The sequence below is a fragment of the Pteronotus mesoamericanus genome, unplaced genomic scaffold, assembly GCF_021234165.1.
Source record: "Pteronotus mesoamericanus isolate MK-2021 breed Mesoamerican mustached bat unplaced genomic scaffold, CSHL_Meso_final contig_1189, whole genome shotgun sequence".
Lineage (NCBI taxonomy): Eukaryota > Metazoa > Chordata > Mammalia > Chiroptera > Mormoopidae > Pteronotus > Pteronotus mesoamericanus.
Genome location: NW_026555038.1, coordinates 2,584,886 through 2,604,917, shown reverse-complemented (window position 1 = coordinate 2,604,917; position 20,032 = coordinate 2,584,886). Strand labels below are relative to the sequence as shown.

Below are 20,032 nucleotides of genomic sequence, written 5' to 3'. Positions count from 1 at the left end.
CTCCCTCTGCCAGGTGTCTGCTCGTTCATCATCAACTCTGCTCACTCTCACTGAGCCAGGCACCTGGTGGGGCTGGTGGAGTGGCTGAAGAAGGGGCTGTCAGAGTCTGGTGGCTCAGCCTTCCTGTCAGACACTGCTACAGAGAGACAGAAGTTCAGACCACGTACACTGTGGTTGTTCCCCCCAGATCTGCCTAACTAGGGGCCGGCTTCAAGAGATTTGGCAACTTCTCAAAGTCATATACCACCCCACCTTCCCCCACCCCCCTAGAATTCAACAATTAGGCCCTGATAAGGGATCTTGGTCTTGGCTAAACCCATCATCTGGAATAGTGCAGTTAGGGACATGTTGTCCAAGAGAAGAGAGGCCGGGTGTTGCATATTTACTGGCCCGGCACTGGGCGGGCCATTTACTCTGTCCTCTCTCCTAACCACCTGCCCCGTGGAGCAGATATTCTTATCTCCATTACGTAGTAACCTGAGACCTTAATATGTATTACCCAAAGCCAGGATTTAAACCCAAGTCGCTCTGACTCCAAAGCTTGGACTCTTTCTACTTCCTCCTGCTCCTTTTCTTCAGGGGATGAGAAAAGGAGTCAGAGAAGCCTTGTGTTTGGGCAGGGCTGCGTGTGGGTATCAGCACTGCCTTCCCCTTCTGTGGCCCTTTTGAATCACACATTCTTCTCCACCTTTCACTTTGAGTCTGGGGAACTATTCAGGTTTCTCCTATGGGAAAATAATGGCCCAGCTTTACGAACAACAAGAGGTAAGAAAAGGGAGAGAGGCCCCCAGGAAATTCTGCAGAGCCTGTCACTCCTCTGGGGTCAGGCTGACAGACTTCCAGAAGCAAGACCTCCCGGGCCCCCAAGGAGGGGAGACCTAAAGCAGTGCAGTTCTCCAGGCAGCTTCGCTTTGATCGACATGTGTTTGTGTACAAATGGGGGATTCCTGGATCACTTTTCCTAGGAAAGTCCCTGAACCACTGTCTGGCCTAAGTGCTCTTAGGGGAGGGAAGTGATCCCAGTGGCAAGTGTCTTATGATTGCTGAGCTAAGGGTAGGGGCCCAGCCCTGCCCTGCCCACACCCACGCCCCCCGGCCCCCAGCCTTCTCCAGAGTTGTTGACTTGGCTTGAAGAGAAGAGCGCTAGGCCCAGGGCTGTTGGCTCCTTGAATGCAGCTTGACAGCTGGGCAGGCTGAGGGATCGTGGGGTTTCCTCCCTGTAGCGTGCCCAAGTCTGGCCTTGGTAAAAAAGGTCTTGGTCCCCAAGTGCAACTGCCTCAGAGCTGACTTAGAAAGAAAATGAAGGCCTCTTAGGAATTGTCTTTACCTGGGTATTGTGTAAGGTTTGAAGATGTGAGCAAAGTTTCCCTTAGATTGAGAGGGGAGGGGCACCAGGGGATGAGAACAGAGGCCCACGGCTCGAGAGAGGACTTCTATCTTTTTCTGATGTCTTGCTGTGTGTGCAAGACCAGTTTGCAGGGAATGACAGAACAAAGTACCACAGACTGGGTAAACAACAGAAATTTATTTTTCACAACTCTGGAGGCTAGAAGTCCAAGATCAAGGTGTTGGCAAGGTTGGTTTTAATCTGAGGCCACTCTCCTTGGCTTTCAGAGGTCCCTCTACTCCCTGTGTCTTCACATGGTCTTCCCTCTGTACCGATCTGTGTCCTGATAAAGACATCAGCCCTATTGGATAAGGGCCCATCCTAATGTTCTCATTTTAATTACCTCTTTAACAATCTTATTTCTAAATACAGTCATATTCTGAGGTACTGGGGGTTAGGACTTCAACATATGAATTTAGGGAACGGGGATAAATTTAGCCCAAAATCCTCATTGGACAAGACTCAGTGTCATGGTGAAGGATGGACATGTACTCACTGCTGGTCCTGCTGAGGGACCAGTAGAGGAAGGGGGACCCAGCCCAGCCTGTGGTGGAGGAAGCTCGATGGGCCTTGTCCCAAGGCTCAGCCCAGGAAAGTCCAGGCAGAGCTGTTCCCCTGTAGTTTGGGCTCTCTGCCCCTGGGGGGTTCTGTGTGGTGTCTTCAGCTGGCTCCCATGTGTCCCTCAGCCCTCAGTGAAGACGGGGCTGCTGATCAATCCCCTGCTAACAACACCCAGCCGCGGCCCGCGGAGGAAGTCCCCTTTTCCTTTCACCGAGGCAGGAGCCCAGCTGTTGTTGCCAGTGCACACAGCCTGTCTTTAAGGAAATTCTTTGGTCTCCTACTGGTTTAAACTTTTTTTTAATGCAAAAGAAAAACTATTGCACTGAATCAAAATTAAAATGTTTAACAAATGTTGAACTGAACATTCAAAACAGAATAAATTTTGCTTAATTAGCATTTGCTTAGAACCTGCTAAATTCCGGTGCTTGTGCTTGTGCCCCTCCCCAGGCAGCGTGGGAGGCTTGTAGGAGGTAGCTGGCTGCAGGCTGAGGTTACACAGGAGAGCCCTGAACACTCTAGATGATAGAGAAAATGTGCTAATTCAGATCTTGGTGTTTTTTTTTTTCTTGTTGCTTAGCATTCTAAAATAATAGAATGAGGAGAAATGACTGGTTTTATCATCTGTTAGGGGAAGTTACATCCTCTTTTCCTGTGGCTCCTTTGGGAGTATAATTGCATTCATCTATTATGTATCTTGTTCATGCCAGGCCCAAGCATGGCCAAGTTCCTCTTATGTTAGAGCTGCCTTTACCTCTGACTATCAGGCTACAAAGAGAGGGGCCTCAAAGTGAGATTGGAAAGGCTGTTATGGTCGACTCCCTACCTTTATTCCAGGAAGCTGACCATGTCTGTCTGTCTCTCTCCCCTCTTTTCCCTTTTCTTGCCACTCAGATACACACACCTTTAACGTTTTGTGTCCGCCCACATTTACTGAGTTAACACTTGTATCAGGTTCATTGCTACGCTCTGAGGATAGACAGGTGAGTAGCATATACTCCTTGCTCTCAAGCTTCTTAATTTAGAGGGGGAGATAGACATATCACGGAGCTGTATAAACAGTGCTGTAAGTGAGATGATAGAGGTGGGTTCCAAGTATGGCAGCAGCAGAGTGGAGCAGCAGTGGCGTCAGGAAAGGTTTCCTGCGGTTGATGCCTGTGGAGAAAGCCTGAGAATGGGTGGGATGGAGAGAAGCATCCCCAAAAGAGGAACAGAGAAAACAGGAAAATCTTTCTGGGTTTAGGGATTTAGAGAGTGGCCCATTATGATTGGACCTGAGCGTATGACTTGCGACTAAGAGGGTGGATCTTGTTGAAGTTTGAGGGCCAAGCTACGGAATGCAGCGTTGTTCCTGAAACAGTGGGGAGCCATGGAATGTTTGGGAGCAGAGGAGCAATGCTCTGAGCTTTATGGACATACTCTGTCTGCACTGGTAAAGAGATGGGTCAAAGAAGAGTCAGCTGGAAGTAAGATGCTGAAAGGAGGCAGCTTTGGCAATCCAGGTGAGAGATGATGAGGGTCTGAAGGAGTTTGGTTAGACGTTAGGACCTTCAGGGAGTCTGAATGGCACTGGAGAAACAAGATTGTGTGAGTCATCCGGAATTTAGGTTCAAATCTCATTTCTGTTGGCCTCAAGCAAGGAGAGGTGGGATCCTGTGTCTCCCTCTGGAAAAGCCCAGCTCCCTAAGTGTGTGTGTGTGTGTGTGTGTGTGTGTGTGTTTTATTCTTTCACCATAAAAAAGTTCAAGAATACACAAAAATAGAGGGAATGGTATAATGGCTTTCCTTACCCATCACCCAGCTTCAACAATGACCCCTGGCTGGTTATATTTTTTAGGTGGTAGTTTCTGCGATGAAAGTTTTTTGAAGTATTCAAGCTGAAGTGACATTTGAGGCATTTCTCTCAATCTGTCTCTCCTCAGGTTGAGGCAGTGAAGTGACTCGATGTCCATCTGTTCCTCCCCGGAGGTAAAATGTGTGTGTGTGTGTTCTCTGTTGTAAGAAGGAGGATGATGGTAGCTTGGAAGGGTGTGTTCTTTGAGGGGATTGATGAGGCACATTGCCAGCAGGTCCCTCTCAGTGGGGTGAGGTTCTCTCTGCCCTGGGGGCAGGCAGGTGTGGACAGAGCAGAGAGTAGAGGTAGAGATGGTTTGGGAGGGTGGTTCGCAGGATCGGACACCCTCCTGATCCATTCATTGAAGGGTGCTTGTGGCCCGGGAGCCTGATTCATGCTGACCAAACTGGCAAGGCTAATCTGTAAACCAGACACCAGTGGACTAATTCACTTTGGCAGGCAATGTCCAGTGGCCACAACATGAACGCCTGCCCTCCCAGGCCGCCTTCCTGGCACTATCCTACCTGGAAAAGTGAATTACAGGGGCATGTGCAGGTTGCTGGGGAGCCGGGCTCCCAGACAGAGGCGCCATGCGGGGGGTAGGGCTATCGCTCAGGATGCTGTGGGACGTTCTTTCTAAATCAGTCCTCGAGCCCCAGAGATTTCTTATCAGTCACCAATGTGCCACACAGAGCAACACTGACCAGTTCTTCTTTTACTGAGAGTGACACAGATTGGGTAGGGGGAATGGTTATATTTATACCACTCAAATACCCTCTGAGTTTGGCACCAATTGAAAAAAATAAGGCCAGGAGTCAGGCAGATGGAGACCAAAATATCTGCTCTAGGGCTAATAAAGGTGTTTGAGAACGTGGCCAGTAGGGTTCCCAATGCACCCCTTTGCTGCCAAGTTAGCATACCCACCTCTGTCAGGGACCTAGATGAAGGCAGCCTTCTCCTGGCAAGGCAGCTCTGGAAAAAGAGGGAAGGATGGACCTGGGCCGCACATGCTCAGTTCCTTCTCTTATTCCAATCAGTCAGGTACTTAGCTGCCCCCAGGTGAGGGGGTTCTGGAAAGAGAGACTGTCCGTGTCCTTCCTTTAGATATCCCCATGGCACTGTGAAAGAAGTTAAACGAAGGTGTGAGCACATGCTGTAGGTCTCAGCAGAGGCTCTCTTGGACAGGTAGGAGTGGAGGTGCTGTCCTGAGGACGGAAAATCATCTGGGCCTTGACAAATTAGTTTTGATGGGCAGAAACTGGAGAAGAGACCTTTAGGAGACAGTGTGAAGAAGGCACAGCAAAAGGAGAGTGCACGCCTGGGGCTGGAGTCTCAGGAACTCAGAGGATTATGGCTGGAGGTAGCCAGGCCTGGTGAGGAAGTGCAGCATAGTGGTTAAGAACATAAGCTTGGAGTCAGACAGCCTGGGTTCAAACCCCATTTCTCCTTCTTCCTGGATGTGTGATTTGGCGGTTACTTAACATCTCCAAGCTTCAGTTTCCTTTTCTGTAAAATTTTGATAATACCAGTTATGAATATTGACGTATGAGATACATATAAACTCTTGACCCAGTGCAGGGAGAGTGCGTAGGAAAAGGCAGCCATTATTATTATTACCATAATGAGTCCAGGACAATTTGGGGTCAGCTGAGAAACGTCTTAAATGCCAGATCATGAGTTTGGGCTGCTGCGGGAGAGGCCAGGCACTACTCAGGTGAGAGGAGGCACTCAGTGCCTAGGTTCTGAATACCCAAGCCCAGGCTGGGGCAGCTGGAGTGGCGAGGGCGCGATGGAGAAGCACGTCCTTGCAGGGAGCTATCCACACAGACCTAACCACTGTTGGAAGGTGAGGGAGGGGTTACAGGGGAAGCAGGGTATATATAGTTCAGGGAGGTCATAGGAGCTACCAAGCAAGGGCAGGACCATGCCAAGAGTTTCTGAGAATGCTGAATCTCAGGGTCTGCTAGGAAATATTCAGTAAGCTGATAAGTATTTGAAGATTTTGGCCGGGAGCTCACAAAATCAGCCTAGTTTTATGAGTCATGAACATGGAGATGAAGTGTGCATTTTCCAGAGAGAGACTATAGAAAGAAGAGAGAAGAGACTGAGCATAAAATCTGCCCCAGGACAGTGAGTGGAAGCTGAGATAGGACATTTGGTGAGGGAGGAGGATCTGAAGGAACGCAGAGAGCGCTTCGTCCCAAATGCCAACGGGGGAAACGTCTCAGGGGCTTCAGCTCTGATGAGATGCCAAGGAATGCAATCCCAGCCAACACTGACTGATCACTGGTCTCAGTGCTTTAGTTGTATTAACTCATTGGACCTTGTCCACCACCTTTGGGTTAGGTACTTTTATTCTGCTCATCTTACAGATGAGGAAGCTGAGGCACAGAGGTTAAGTGTCTTGCTCTAGGACACATTGTCAGTGGTATCAGAAACAGGGTTCTACCCCAGGCAGACTGACCCTCCAGCTTGTGCTTTAAGCCCACCCTACACTGTCTCTAGGAATAAGAACTGAAGTAGCTCAGTAGATGAGAGAGCAGCAGCAGTGTACATGGGTGGAAATCTCATCGCACAAAGTGTCAGAGAGAATGGGAGGTGACCCATGAAATGGTAACTGGGGATGTAGGGCCAAAGGAAGGCTTTTGGGATAGCTGAGGCTTTAATATTTGTGGGTTGAGAGGAAGGAGCAGGAGAGAGGGGAAAATGCAGATTCAGTTTCAAGAGGGAGCAAGTGAGAGGCTGGACCTCAGTGGTGAGAAATTAGGAGATCAGAGAGTGGGGAGAAAATTTGGGATGGAGAGAAAGGGAATTACAGAATTCCTTTTCGCACCAAAGAAAGATGCACAGCAGTTTGTTGAGGAATTGTCTCATGATAAGAGGGAAACATGAGATTAAAGGTCTGGGTGCACAAGTGTCTGATGAAGCTCTATGCATTGTTAAACATTCTGGAGCAGAAGGAAGAAGACACCTGAGCTTTCCTCCCCAGGCAGGGGAAGAGTCAGGACAAGTTGTGACCGGAGAGGCAGAATGAGCTGGGAGCAGGTTCAGTGAGAGCTGGGGAGGTGTTTGCAGAGAGGTAGGCAGAGTTTCAGGAGATGATCCTGCATGCTGACTGCTGACATGCACAGGGCTGACGGGGCTTGGAGTTCAGAGGCCCCGTCCTTACTGTTCAGAAGGAGACGGCAGTGAAAGAGAAGTGTGGGAGGGTGCAGCAGGGTTCTTGAGGTGGGCAGGCAGGTGGCCGGGAGAGGCTGCCGTAGCCTGGTTATACTCAGAGGAGGAGAGTTCTGAGAGCCCTGCGAGCCGCTCTCAGAAGGATCCTTCCCTTGGGTCCTTGCATCCTTCTCCATTACTGTAGAAGAAGAATAGCAGCCTCCAGGTAGCTCCTTTCACTGATTCCTTATTGCCCAATGGATAAAGGTCAAGTTCTAGAGTGAGATAAGGTGAGGGACCCTTAACAAGCTGGTCCCAACCTCATTCGCTGCCATTCTTTCCTAGTTCTCTGTCCACACAGACATATGCACAGCCCCTCCCTGCCACGACTCTTTCATACCTTGGGGTGTGCTCTTTGCTGCTCTTGCAGTGCATTTCTGCCAGCTGTCCATCTGTAGAAATCTCACTTGCTCCATGAAGCCTTCTAGGATCGCCCACACGGCGCTGTCGCTCCTTCCCCTGGCGGCCCTGCCCTGGGCATGCTGAACTTTTCTCCTCTGGGCGTGCGCATTGTGCTGGTTGTAGCCACGTGTGTGTCTTTCTCCCTCAGGATCCCTGGGGCCTCTGTAGTGCCTGGCACCCACAGTCTTCCCCTAGAATGTTTGTTCTAGGGGAAGATGAGGTGAGCCCTATTATCCGCGAAATTATCAGGCAAATCATTGACTTTTGAAACTCAGCTTGTCCTTGAAACTAACGCCTATGTGATGTTTTGCATGTTAATGACATTAGCAGCTAACTGCCATCTGAACTTAATTTTAGAGATGATGGGAATTTCAGGGAAATGATGTTTTTCTTCTCACAAAGGAATATCATGACTGCTTTAAACTTAGATCATTAATTAATTTATGAATTTGAAGTCTAAACTGGAAAAAAACAAAGTTTGTTGGCTTTGGCTCATGGATTCCAGACGGAGGCCCAATTCTGCATGCAACCTTCATGTTCTAATTGATATGGATGAGAGATGAAAGATTCCTGGCTCTTGGTAGATAAATAACTTAGTCTTAGCATTTATTTTTTCCCCCTCATAGCTTTGGCTAGCACAGGTTTTTACTGATAATGAGTACTTGTAAAATGGGTAAGCAAATCTAAAAAATAATAATAGATTGATATTTGTGGGTCATGCATTTTTATGACAATTCTTTTCTGTTCCATGTCTCTTTTTTCACGTAAAATATTATCTGTAACAGAGTCTAAGGGGATTGGCAGTGGGCAGGGTCCCCATGAAGGTGAGTGCACAAGGAAGTGGGTAGCAAGCAGTAAGCCTCTTGGTCTCAAGTATTTTGAGTTCTGTTTGGTTAGAACATGGAAGCCAGCTGCCCTGTCGCACAGCTCTTCAGTGCTTTGGGCCACTCAACAGGGCAAGGTAGTGTAGGGGGATAGCAAGCAAGGACTTAGGTGACAGAAAAACTGGGCTCCATGGGAGGACTTCCAGCAGCTTGTGGTTTCATCAGTGTCTTAATACCTTTGTCGTCTTCCAGCTGCTTATGCTGCTGGAGGAGCATATCTTATCTTATGCTTATATCTTATCTAGGTTTTATATGGAAGGGCTGGAAGCAGCATTATGCTTCCATATAAAACCTAGCGCAGCTCCTGTCACATGTCACTGCTCCCTCACCAGTGTCATTTTGGGCTTGTAATTATAATATATCCCTTATTGCAGGGATACCAGTCCATGGCCTGTTAGGAACCAGGCTGCATAGGAGGAGGTGAGTGGTGGATGGGTGCTTCGCTTGCATTACCACCTGAATTCTGCCTCCTGTCTCCTCCCCTCCACCCCTCATCCATGGAAAAATTGTCTTCCCCAAAACCAGTCCCTGGTGCCAAAAGGGTTGGGGGCCGCTGTCTTGTAGCATCACCGGGAAGACTACATGAGATAATGAGGACAGAGTGTTCAGAGGGGCTGCTGCCTCTGGAGGGGATAGGAAACCCTCTGTGAACTTCCTGAGCAGGAAGCTCTTTCAAAGAGGTGGAAGCTGCACAAGTGGAAACTGTACAGGCATGAAATAATTTGCCATCACTTCATGTACTGTGGACAGCTGTGGGGTAAGGGGCAAGTCTCCAGATCTAAGCTGGATCTTAGAGCCCGTGAGGTGTTTATTGTCTGCTCCCAGTCCTTCACATCCCAGCATCAAACGGGACACTCTCATTTATGTTTACTCCTTAGACTTACTTTTTCTGAGACTCTCAGAAGGAAAGGACAGAACCTTCCATCCCAAGTTCTCTAAGTGACCGCTGTGAGCCACGCGCGCCCCCCCCCCCCCCGCCTGTGAGGATGCAGATGTGTTTGTCTTAAGCACAGTGGTAAGGGGCAAACGGACAGGGCAGGAGGACTTGGTGTGGGGCTCTGTCTCTGGACACCATCTGGCTTCCCATCTCACTCTTCCCAAAGGCACAGATCCCTGCCTCTCAGCCTCATCTCCCATCCCTCTCCGTGCTGGAGCACCTGCATCCCTTGTCTTTTGAGCTCTGCCCAAACCATTCCTCAGCAGGCCTGAGTTAAGGCCCATGGACTTGGTCCCTGAGATTGTTGTGGCCTCTTTACCACAATAAACCGCTGAATTAGGGAAAAGGACCAGCTTGGGGGCAGAATGTCAAGAGCAGAAATGGGAGGTGAGAATCGTCAGAGGAAGATGAAGCAAATGTTTTAAAAATGTTAAGCAAAGACATTGAGGGGAACTTCACGTCAGCTTTTCAGTGTTCTGTAAGCCCAGGTCAGATGTGCCGTTTGGGTGTGAGCTGTGGCGCCCATTTCCTGGCCAGACCTCACATTCCTCCCTGCGGGCTGGGCTTGGGCTATCTCATGCTCAAGGCTTTGGGGTGGCATTTCTCTTAAGAAGCTTGCCATTTCAAGTAGGAGGCAGGATGTCGCTCCTGCTCCTGAGTCCGGGGGAAGGCCAAGCTGGGAGGAAGTCAGGCCTCACAGTGCACGGAGGTGAGGTGTCAGTGCCTGGTGCTGCTATTCCAGGTATTCTTTAGCAGGAGGCAGGGAGGCGGGTTCAGCTATGTGACTGCATCCCCTGCTATTGTTATTGTTGGTGGAAGAGCTGTTTGGGATCTGTTGAAAGGGCTGTGGTTTGGCGAGAAGGGTTTGAGTTTTTTGGGTAAGTGCTTAAGTGGAAGCATCTGGGTGTGGATGTGCCAAAGGAGGCTGGTGCAGGAGTGGTGACATGTGACAGGAGCTGGGCCGGTTTTAAATGGAAGGGCCAGAGAGCAGCCGGGGGGGTTCGGGAGAGCTGGGCTCTAGCATAAATGTTCTTAGAGACCTTTGGACCTCGCCCAGCAGGGAGTCGCTGGGAATGCCCGCTGCATGCAACTCACTCACCTGGTACAGCGGGTAAAAGATGCTAAGCAAGAAATACTGCATTAGTCCTCTGCCGCCACCCAGCACTGTCAGCCTACACCTAGGCTAATAAGGCCTTTTCATCAATTCTGACAGGTCTTGGCCCCCACTGGCCTCCGCTTCACTGGCTGACAATTCTGAACAGCCCAATCTGGGTTGTTTAGGTGGGAATGAGAGGCAGGGCCTGTGAAAACATTTTTGAAGCTGAAAGCTCTAAATAAATGTTTGTTATTAGGAGTCACTGATACTGTGATTAGATGGGGACAAGTTAAGCATGCTTGTTCGCCTTCGGCAGCATTCTTTTCTTTGTCGCTTAAGCTCCTATTCACTGACAAAAGAAATTAAGGCTCCTCCTCTCCACTTTTAACAGGCTCAGATAGTCACTAAAAGCATTCAGCAATTCTGATAGCAGCTTTCTCAGCATCCTGGTCCCTCTGGCCTGCTCTGACTCCACTTTGTTGTGGCTGGATGTCGCTCTGAGTCTGGCTTCTCTGTCCTGATGGAAAGTTAATACCTGTGGCCTTTGGTCCCGACACAAAGTGGGTGTCTGTGGGCCCTGCCATTGCCCTGAGGCCAGGTGTGCTGCTTTTCTTCACTGTCAAGTTCTTCCCTATGAAAACAAAGACCTCAGGACAGGACAGGACCTCAGGCCTCAGGGATCCAGGTACAGCCTATAGCTGTGGACAGACTTGTCCTGCCACCCCTGGGAGCCTCTCAGCTTCCAATTTAGACTGGTGAGCTCTTTATTTTTTTTTTCCCCTTGGGAATGGGAATGTGTGTTCTTTATTACCTGTCCCATTGTATTTTGGAAGCAGATAACTTATTTCACAGCTCCACGGGTAGAGAGGAATTTTGGCCCTAGTCAACCTCCAGCTGCCTTTGTCAGGCAGCTATGGGCCTCAACAGATGGTCTTACCCAACAGATGGAATCTGAGACATGCTCCTGCCGGGTTCCAGCTGAGGTCTGGGCTCAGAAATATGGCCCTGCCCGCTAGGAGCATACCACTCAGACAGAGGAGTTACACACTGAAGTGGCCGTTGCTCTAGAGGGTTCCAGGTGCTGTGAGGGAAGTCTGTTGTGGGAGTGGAGAGGGGGGCTGAGTCTGGAGCAGTCACTTTTGTGTGGGGAATGGTAGAGATCCCTGGAATCATGATGCTGGAATTGGGCCTTGAAGGAGGAGTGGGAATTGGGTAGGTAGAACGGGGGTCTTGGGGTAAAACATTGCATAGTGAGGAAGCCTCAGAGTAAAAGCAGGCAGGGTGAAATTAGCTTTGCTGTTGTGTCTAACGGTTGGTGCGCAGGGCGGGGGCCAGGTAGGGCTGAGAGAACTACCACTGCTGTGGTTGCAAACTCCTATCCAATTATGTGCGAAAGACTTCTCGATACCTTATCTCACTGTATCCCCACAATCCGACAATGTGTATATTTTCACCCACGTTTTATAAATAGGGAAAATGAAGTCTAACGACATTGAGGAACTTGTCCAAGGGCATAGCCCCTGATGGGAAGAACATGGGTCCAAATGCAGGCCTGACTAAGGAGCGCACAGTCTTGACTATCTCATGGATCTTTAACTTCCTCTCCGGGTGACAGGAAGCTGCTGAAGCGTTGTGCAAGTTGTGCAAGCGCAGGGTGCCTGGATGAGATTTGTGAAATAGACCCCTCCTCCTGGCAGCAGTGTGAAAGATGAGTGGGGTGTGTGGGCTGAGGCTGCAGGCAGGAAAACCGGTCTGGAAGCCATGGCAGTCATTCTGAAGGGAAATGATGTGGCCTGAAGCAGGGCAGGTAAAGATGAGGGGACAGATCTGAGCAGGGGTGAGGAAGGAGGCTTTACCAGACATGGTGACCGACTGGATGTGGGTGAGAGAAGGGAAGGCCAGGGATGACTCCTGGCTTGGTGACTGAGTTGGAATGGGGAGCATCATCTGTTGGACCCACTGAGCATGAGAACATGGAGGAGGACGTGGGGCCACCTGCTGCCACCTCCCCCTCCCAGCCTCCACTGTCTTCCAGGCTTCCTCAGTTTTCCCACTGACAATGAATAGTTTTGTTTTACAGGTTCAGTAAATCTGGGAAAGTTTCCTCAAGGCATACAGATTGGGGGATGCCTGCGGTGGCCCAGATGCATGGAAGGCTTGCAGGGAGATGGCTGCGCACCCCTCCCTGCTTCTCTCACCCCTTTCCTGCAAGGTTAAAGAGATGGGGAGGTCATGTGTGGTGCGGGGTAGGGGGGGGGTGGCGGCAGGATCAGGCATGGCGTGCTGGAAGAGCTGACTTAGGAAGGTGGGGATTTAGCCGTCAAAGCTGCTGGCCTGGGCATACAGCAGGAACACAACTGGTGTGGTCAATGAACAACAATCAGAATCTGTCTGCTGAAGACAAGACATTGGGGCGGTCGGGGCAGGGGCTCACCAAGGGGTGCGATGGAAGTTAAAGTTGCAGCCAAGGAGTTTGAGACCTTAGGGTAAAAGGCATGAATTCTACCCGGATACTTTCTAAGCATCCAGAAGATGTGGTTGGGAGCTGTGTTTACATTTGATCAGCCATTCTGCTGACCCATTAGGTCAGTTTCAGAATACCAAGGTCAGACCCTCTGCTATTTAAAGGAGGCTGGGCCTCTGTGCGTGTGATTCTGGTAAACACCAACGTCTGAGGACCGCTGGGTGAGGTGACTCTTTAGTGCAGAGTGAGTGGAGAAGCTGCTTGGAGGCTAGGGTGAAGTAATGCGGGCACAGGTGAGGCTGTGCGGGCGGATGAGATCACCACCAGCAGGGTTTGGCGAGAGGATGGTCTCTGGTCTGACTCAGCAGCACCTGGCTCCCATCCTCCATCCTGAGCCCGTCACTGGATAGGGCACCACTGTCTCAGTTCTGGTTGATGCCCTGTCTCCTTGGTTCATCTCCCTGATGGCTGCATGATGAAGTGTGGCGTCTGGGACCTCTTTTTCTTCTTTTCCTTCTTTCTCCTTCTTCCTTGACCTTCTCCTTCTCCTTCTTCCTATACTAAAGTTACTTAGTGCAGTTGTTTTAAATACCATTTTTATGTAGATGGCTCCCAAATAGTTATCTGCAGCTCAGACCTCTCTCTGAACATCAGACTCAGATTTCTAAATACCTCCTCAGCATACCTTTCTAGGTGTCCATAAGCATCTTAAACATTTCCAAAACCAGTCTCCTGATTTCATCTCTCTCTTTCTCTCTCTCTCTCTCTCTCTCTCTCTCTCTCTCTCTCTCACACACACACACACACACACACGCACACGCACGCACACGCGCGCACACAAGTGTTTGTGATTCTGGTCCAAGCTCCCTTTTGCCTGGTTTTTCTGTGTTCACTGCTGCAACACCCCGACCCTTGCCCTCAGTGCATTTTCCAAGCAGCAGCTGAAGTGTTTCTTTTATTTTCATTTATTTAATTTTATTTATGTTTTACTGAGTAAAATTGGTATACAACATTATATATATTTCAGGTACACAGCAGTGTAGTTTAACATTTGTACACACCACATAGTGATCACCATCCATCCATCACCTGCAGTTGATTCCCTTCACCCATTTCACCCTCCCCGAAACCTTTCCCACTCTGGCAACCACCAATCTGTCCTCTGTATCTATGAGTTTGTTTTGTTTTGTTTGCTTGTTTTGTTTTATTAGATTCCATATATAAACGAAATCCTTTGGTATTTGTCTTTCTCACCATGTCCTTGTGGGTTTATGTCTTTCACAATAAATTGCACTACTTTTGATTCAGTGGGCAGCTAAGTAAGATGTTTGGCATCACTCTGCTGTATTTACCTGAGGTCTATCTTGTTTACTTTTGGTCAAAACAGAGATTGGTTTATACTGATTTTTTATATGAGACAGTTGAGGCTCAGAGAGATTAAACAATTTGTCTGAAGACCTACAGCCACTAGCAGCAGAGCCCTGGTGTTAACTCAAGACTGTCTGACTTATAGAGTTGTTGGTTGACAGTGAATGTGATTTAGCATTTAGGCACTGCCATCAATTTCCTTTGTGTGTCTTCTTCTATCTTTTTTTTTTTTAGTGCTTAAATGGCTTCTTGCTCTACTATCCCCCAAAAATGTTTTCTGTATCATTTAAGAGGCTTTCTCCGAGGTTTAGAGCTATATAGCAAGAGGTATTTCTTATTTCTTAACCATTTAAGAGCAGCGGTGGTTTACAGGTGACCTGAAAATTATAAGGAAAAGACTTTTGTTTGTTGTGATATGGTGACACTGTACCACCTTTTGGCCACTCAGGGAAGGCAGAGGCACAAGATGCTTGGTGGTGAGCACTCGGCTGAGAGTTCCTTCCCAGGCCTTGCCTTCTACTCGGGGACCTTGGCCATCATCTGGGTGCAGCTGCCGGGGAGTCAGTACCCAGCCCTGGCACCGGAGACCCTGGAGGAGCAGGGGCACCAGGGACGCTAGATCTGCTTCTGATTCCTTCCTCCATCCAGAATGCTGTGAGCCTGTCCCAAACACTTGCGACCCTGACCACTTGTGCTGAGAGAAAAGTCATTTATGAAATGAAGCAGAAGCTTGCAATTCAGTATGGGTGGGATATGTCCAGGTTTACTTGAGCAAGACTTACCTTAATCAGTGGTTCCTGCGTACTTCCGATTCTCCTTGGATGAACTCGAGAGTACAATAGTTAATATGTTATCTAAATCACTGCTTGCCTCAGAGCACACCAGATGATGGGCAGCAAATTGTGGCTCACTTTCTAAATTTCATAAGACATACAGATCTTGCACCCTAATCAACTTTAAGGAGCCAAGCCAGCCTTTGTGTGGTTCAGCTCACGTGGCCTTGACGTCTGTCCCCAAACATTGTCATTCTAAAACATGGCTGTTCTTTCTTCATTTGCTGATCTTATGGCTATTTTTCCTGGCTGGTAGCAAAGAGGAGGGAAAGTCCTGTATTAGGGGGAGTGGCATCTTTAGACACTGTCTTGGACAGGATGATGACAGCATCTGTAGAGGCCTGTGGGTCACGGCGAGGGGGAATGATGAATGGACTATACCTTTCCTCAGACAACATTTTTCTTCATATAAGAAGCCTGCCTGCTCATCAGGGTCAAATGCAGGGCTCTTAGTAGTCCAGGTGTCCAGAGAGAAGGAGATCACTTTCAGGCGTTATAATAATTGTCACTCTACTGAGTATTTTATGAGCAACTTCCTCCTCTGTCTGCTCCTCTTCTTCCTGGGCTGGTGGGGCGCCTCTTCTCAGGGCCCCCAGGGCACAGTGTCTGTCCCTGTGTCTTCCACTCCATGTCAGCCCCTGGCTGGCTGCGACAGCTGCCCTCTCTCTGGTAGAGAACATGGTTTCAGTTCTGCTTGCCACCACCTGCTTGGCCGTTGCCCCGATTTCTCTTGTCCCTTTAGAGTACACTCTGAATCCGGCTCTCTTTCCCAGCCCTTCGGTTATTGCCTCTTCCAGGTGCACTCTCTGGCCTCTTAGCCTCGCTTCCCTCCAGGAGGCCTCCTGGCATGGAGCTTCCTGTCCTTGAGCCCCAGTCTATGGTGAACCCAGGCTCCCAGGCGATGTGTCTCTTCAGGGATGAGCAGACACAGAAGACACCAGACACACTGGCTGCTGCCGGGCGACATGTTTGCCTCTGAGACCCATGTTTCTGGAGGGCAAGGGTTTTCCCATCATGCATTTCTGATGGGCGCTCAAACCTTGACAGTGGTGAAGGGAGAAAATGGCTACAGTTGCCAGATGGAAATGATTGGTGGCCTCATGCCTTCCTATTCCAATAAGAGTGTCTGTGTTCATAGATGAGGGCTAGAGGTGTCACTCCCATTGCATGCTTTTCCCTTCAAAGGTCTCATTTGTACCACACTGACACTGCACAGCTGCCCCGTGACAGAGGCTGGTAGGGTCCATTCTCAGACACTCGTCCTGCCATCACCTCTGAGCTCGTCAGCAGGTTCCGCGCTCCTGAGTGCTCCCAAGCTTACCAGCGCCAGGCTCCTGGGCTGTGAGTATGATACGCCCTTGACTCATGCTTCTCTTCATGCCAGCTCCCACGGGTCCACCCAGCCTGCTATTTGCCAGGTACAAAGTCATCACTGGGCAGAGGGCCCGAAGGTCATTTTTTGTTGTTTTTTTGCTTGTTTCCAAGGGTCATTTTAATGGCCTACCTGCTTCCCACCTTTTACCCTAGCAGTAGGGCTCCAAATGGGGCCAATCTACTGAACCAGGAGATCTTTCTTTTTAAAATCTGTTTATATCTGAGGTCACTTGATTTGTTGCTCACTGGTATCCATACCCCTGAAATAGTGGGTGTGATTCCCAAGCTCCTCTCATTAATTGCCCTTGTCATGCTTATGTGTATTCTGCACAAGGTTTTGACTCATCTTGAGCAACTGGATGCTCCTGTGTAATCTTGTCAATCATTTTGACATTTGCCAACTACATCCTGCCCTTACACACTTCTCTACCTTTACATACTACATCTTCTGCCTGGAATGCATTCTTCCTCTTATCTTCTGAGAAAACTCCTACTCATCCTTCAGAACCCAGGGAAATTGCATACCTGCCTTTTTCAGCATGCCTCACATTGTGTCATAATGCTCTGCTCGTAGTTCTGTCTTCTGCTTTAGACCACGTGGCTGATGGGGACAGAGTCTAGGTCTGATTTATCAATATCCCCCAGGGCCTAGCACAGCAGGATTCAGGGAGTGTTGGCTGCATGAATCCATCCATTTGTTCACAAGCATTTACGCAAACTTCCTTGTGCCAGGCACTCTGTTAGGCACTGGACACATAGGGGCGAACAGGCAGATAGGGTCCCCCTGCCTCTATGGAGGGGGTTAGCAGGCCAGTTAGCAAGGAAACAAATACATGGACAAGATCCTGTGTGACTGCTGTGCTTCCAGGGGCTGCTTTCGATGGGGTTTTGCAAGGGAGTCCTCTCAAGGTACTCAGTAGCTGAGACCTGAAGGATGAGAATAAATCAGCAGTTCAGATTGCTGAGAAAGTGAGCTCCTGGCAGAGGGGACGGGAGACTAAAGCACGAGGAGCCATCCTGCCACACCCCTTTGATAGATCACTGGAAGGAGTTCGGATTTTTTCCTGGAAACAGTGGGAAGTCCTCAAAGGGAAGGGTTTCGAACTTCTGCTAGCCCAGATAGCTTAACAGGTGTGAATGCGCTCAACATTGCCCTGCTTCTGCTGCATACCTTTTCCTGCTGCCTCTTCTTTCGCCCCCGCCCATGCTTGCTTCCATTTAGACCCCAAGCTGTGCACACTGTGCTTGCTCTGTGGCCTCCTGGGCTGTACTACTCACTGTGGACCAGCTCTGTTCCTTTTTGTAGCCTTGCCTGCCTCCAGCCCTGGCGCTGAGGTGCCAGCGAGGCTCCGCCCTCTGCAAGCTCCTGTTCTCATTTCCCCGAGACTTGTGCTTCCAGGCTGAGAGGCCTCCACTGCCACTTTCACTTTTCAAATGGTCCCATGTGCCCTAGGCTGTGGGTGCACTGCCAAGGGGAGAGCGCTGTCCCAGGAATCAGGAGCACTGTCTCTTAAAATTTTAGTTCTGCTCTACCCAGCACCATTCAAGGTGCAGAACCCCGAGGGCTGGGGAGCTTCTCCAAGGGTACACAGTCCAGCCACTCCCTTAATGCTGAATCTCCCTGCTACTGGGAGAGATGGCCATTGGTTCCATCTCTGGGCCACTCTACCTCTAAGAACAGTCTGTAAACTAAACTGTCCTCCTGTGGCCTCTTTCATTTTTCCTGCATCCTCCCACTCCCTGGGTGGCAGCATTTATAATTGTAAGAAGAGACTTAGCTCATGTCTGTAAACTGGAGGCAGGAGTTGTTGTTTGTTTGCTCATTCAGCAAAACCTATGTGTGTGCCCAGTGGATACAAGTGCGAGGGAGAAGGGGGCGCGGCTCCCATTCCCAAGAATGGTGTAGGCCAGGAAACTAGGTCCTGAGCGTCGGGGCTGTGACATCAGGCCTTTGGAGCGAAGAGAGGAAAGTGAGCAGCCATAGAAAAGCGGCTTTGGAGACGGTGTGGATAAGAATGTTAGGATCGCAATTTACCATACTGGTCCAAACCAGTCTGTAGTAGTGAAAGAGCCAGAGTTTGACTCAGTTCTTCCATTTACTGTGTGATCTCTGAGCCTCAATATCCTTATCTGTAAAATAAGGATAATAACATAACAGCACCTAACTCACAGGTTTGGTGTCACAATTAAGTGACCAATTAATAATTCATAGAAAATGCTTAATATAATCCCTTGCACATTAAGTGATCAATGTATGTTAGCTTCTTTTTTGTTGTTGTTGTTGTTTTGTTATTTTTTTTTTAAGGTGAGGACATAACCTCAGGGTATATTTGTGCCAGGATAGCTCAGTGGATGAGAGACTTTAAACTAAACTCAGGGAGACAGAACCCAGATAACCCTAAGAGGCTGAGTCCTTTGGATGAGGGAGGCATGGCAAAGGAAGATAAGCAAACATGCATGTGGAGGAGGAGGGCAGTGATTTATGGGTGCAAAGGCCAGGAAAGGTTCAGGCACAGGCAGTGAGCCTCAGCAGTCCTGGAAGCACACAGCTCAGGGGAATGCAAATGGGAGCTTGAACAGTGGCAATCACTGTCTCGCTGCTACAGGTGACTCCAGAGAGCCCTAGTGGCTTTTCATTACCGAAGCAAATGGCATCATATGCTAAAGATTCATGGAAAAGGGGCTCTCACGGCAGGAGGGGGAGGCCACAGAGATGGCGGAAACCACAGGCCAGCCACCAGGATTCTTTTGAGCCGTGCTGTACGACGAGGGAATAAGAGAGCATTGCGATCTTGTGTGCGTCATGTGGGACGCTCTGTAATTTTTCCTTTGTTTTTTATTTGAATTTTCAGTAAGAGAAGGAGGAGACTGAGCTGGGAGAAGGAGTCATGGCTTCTGAGGCCAGCCACGCGCTGGAAGCTGCCCTGGAGCAGATGGACGGGATCATCGCAGGTGCGAGCAGGGGTGCTGGTGACTGACGGCTCATCCTGCACAGCGCAGAGGGTGTTTTCTCTCACGTCACTCTTCTGTGCGGCACAGAGAGGAGCTCCTTGTTAGAGCTATTGTATTTTATTGTGCATGCCATCTCTTTTCGAAGAGTACAGACTTGTAGAACGGTGATGTCTGGTGTGTGTTTAGGTCTCTGTTGAGACAGGGTGGATATACCACATATTGGCATGCACAAACTGTGTCACGGTTTAGATCCTGGCTGACAGGCAGTTTGGGTGCAGTGAGATTGATTTTGTTGTAAATTCTTCAGGGCACATGGCTTCCGACAGTCGAGCTGAACCTTGAAGTCCAGCTGACGTTGCAGCCTAACACAGGTGTCAGCTCACCTCCCCAGCTGGTCTCCAGTGTATTTGGGAGTCAGGAGGCAGTTTTGTATTGCTTCACCACATCACCCAGAGAATGTTCTTTATGCCGTGTTGGTTTTAATCCATCGCAACTGCTTGGTTTCACGTTTGAATTAGCCAGTTAGAAAAGACCCAGCAAAACTGGTTAGGAAAGGGCTGTCAGTGGGCTGCTGGAGTCGATTAACTCCTTGATAGTGGCAACCGAGCCCATATTGGTTAGAACAAACCTGTCATTGGAAATCTTTCCCAATGGGCCTATTTCTGTCCTTACCTGATGCAGGCCAGTGACCTTGTTTGCTGACTTGGGGTGCTACTTTGGGGCTTTG

General features: G+C 49.3%; 1 protein-coding gene across 1 annotated transcript in view; it reads left to right on the top strand.

The window, feature by feature from the left end:
* Positions 1 to 20,032, top strand: part of PPFIBP2 (PPFIA binding protein 2) — a 127,746-nt gene that overhangs the window by 12,022 nt on the left and 95,692 nt on the right. The window contains exon 3 of the mRNA XM_054583167.1: positions 19,206 to 19,305. Within this exon, the coding sequence (XP_054439142.1) occupies positions 19,242 to 19,305 (64 nt within the window). The 5' untranslated portion in view covers positions 19,206 to 19,241. The remainder of the gene's footprint in view (positions 1 to 19,205; positions 19,306 to 20,032) is intronic.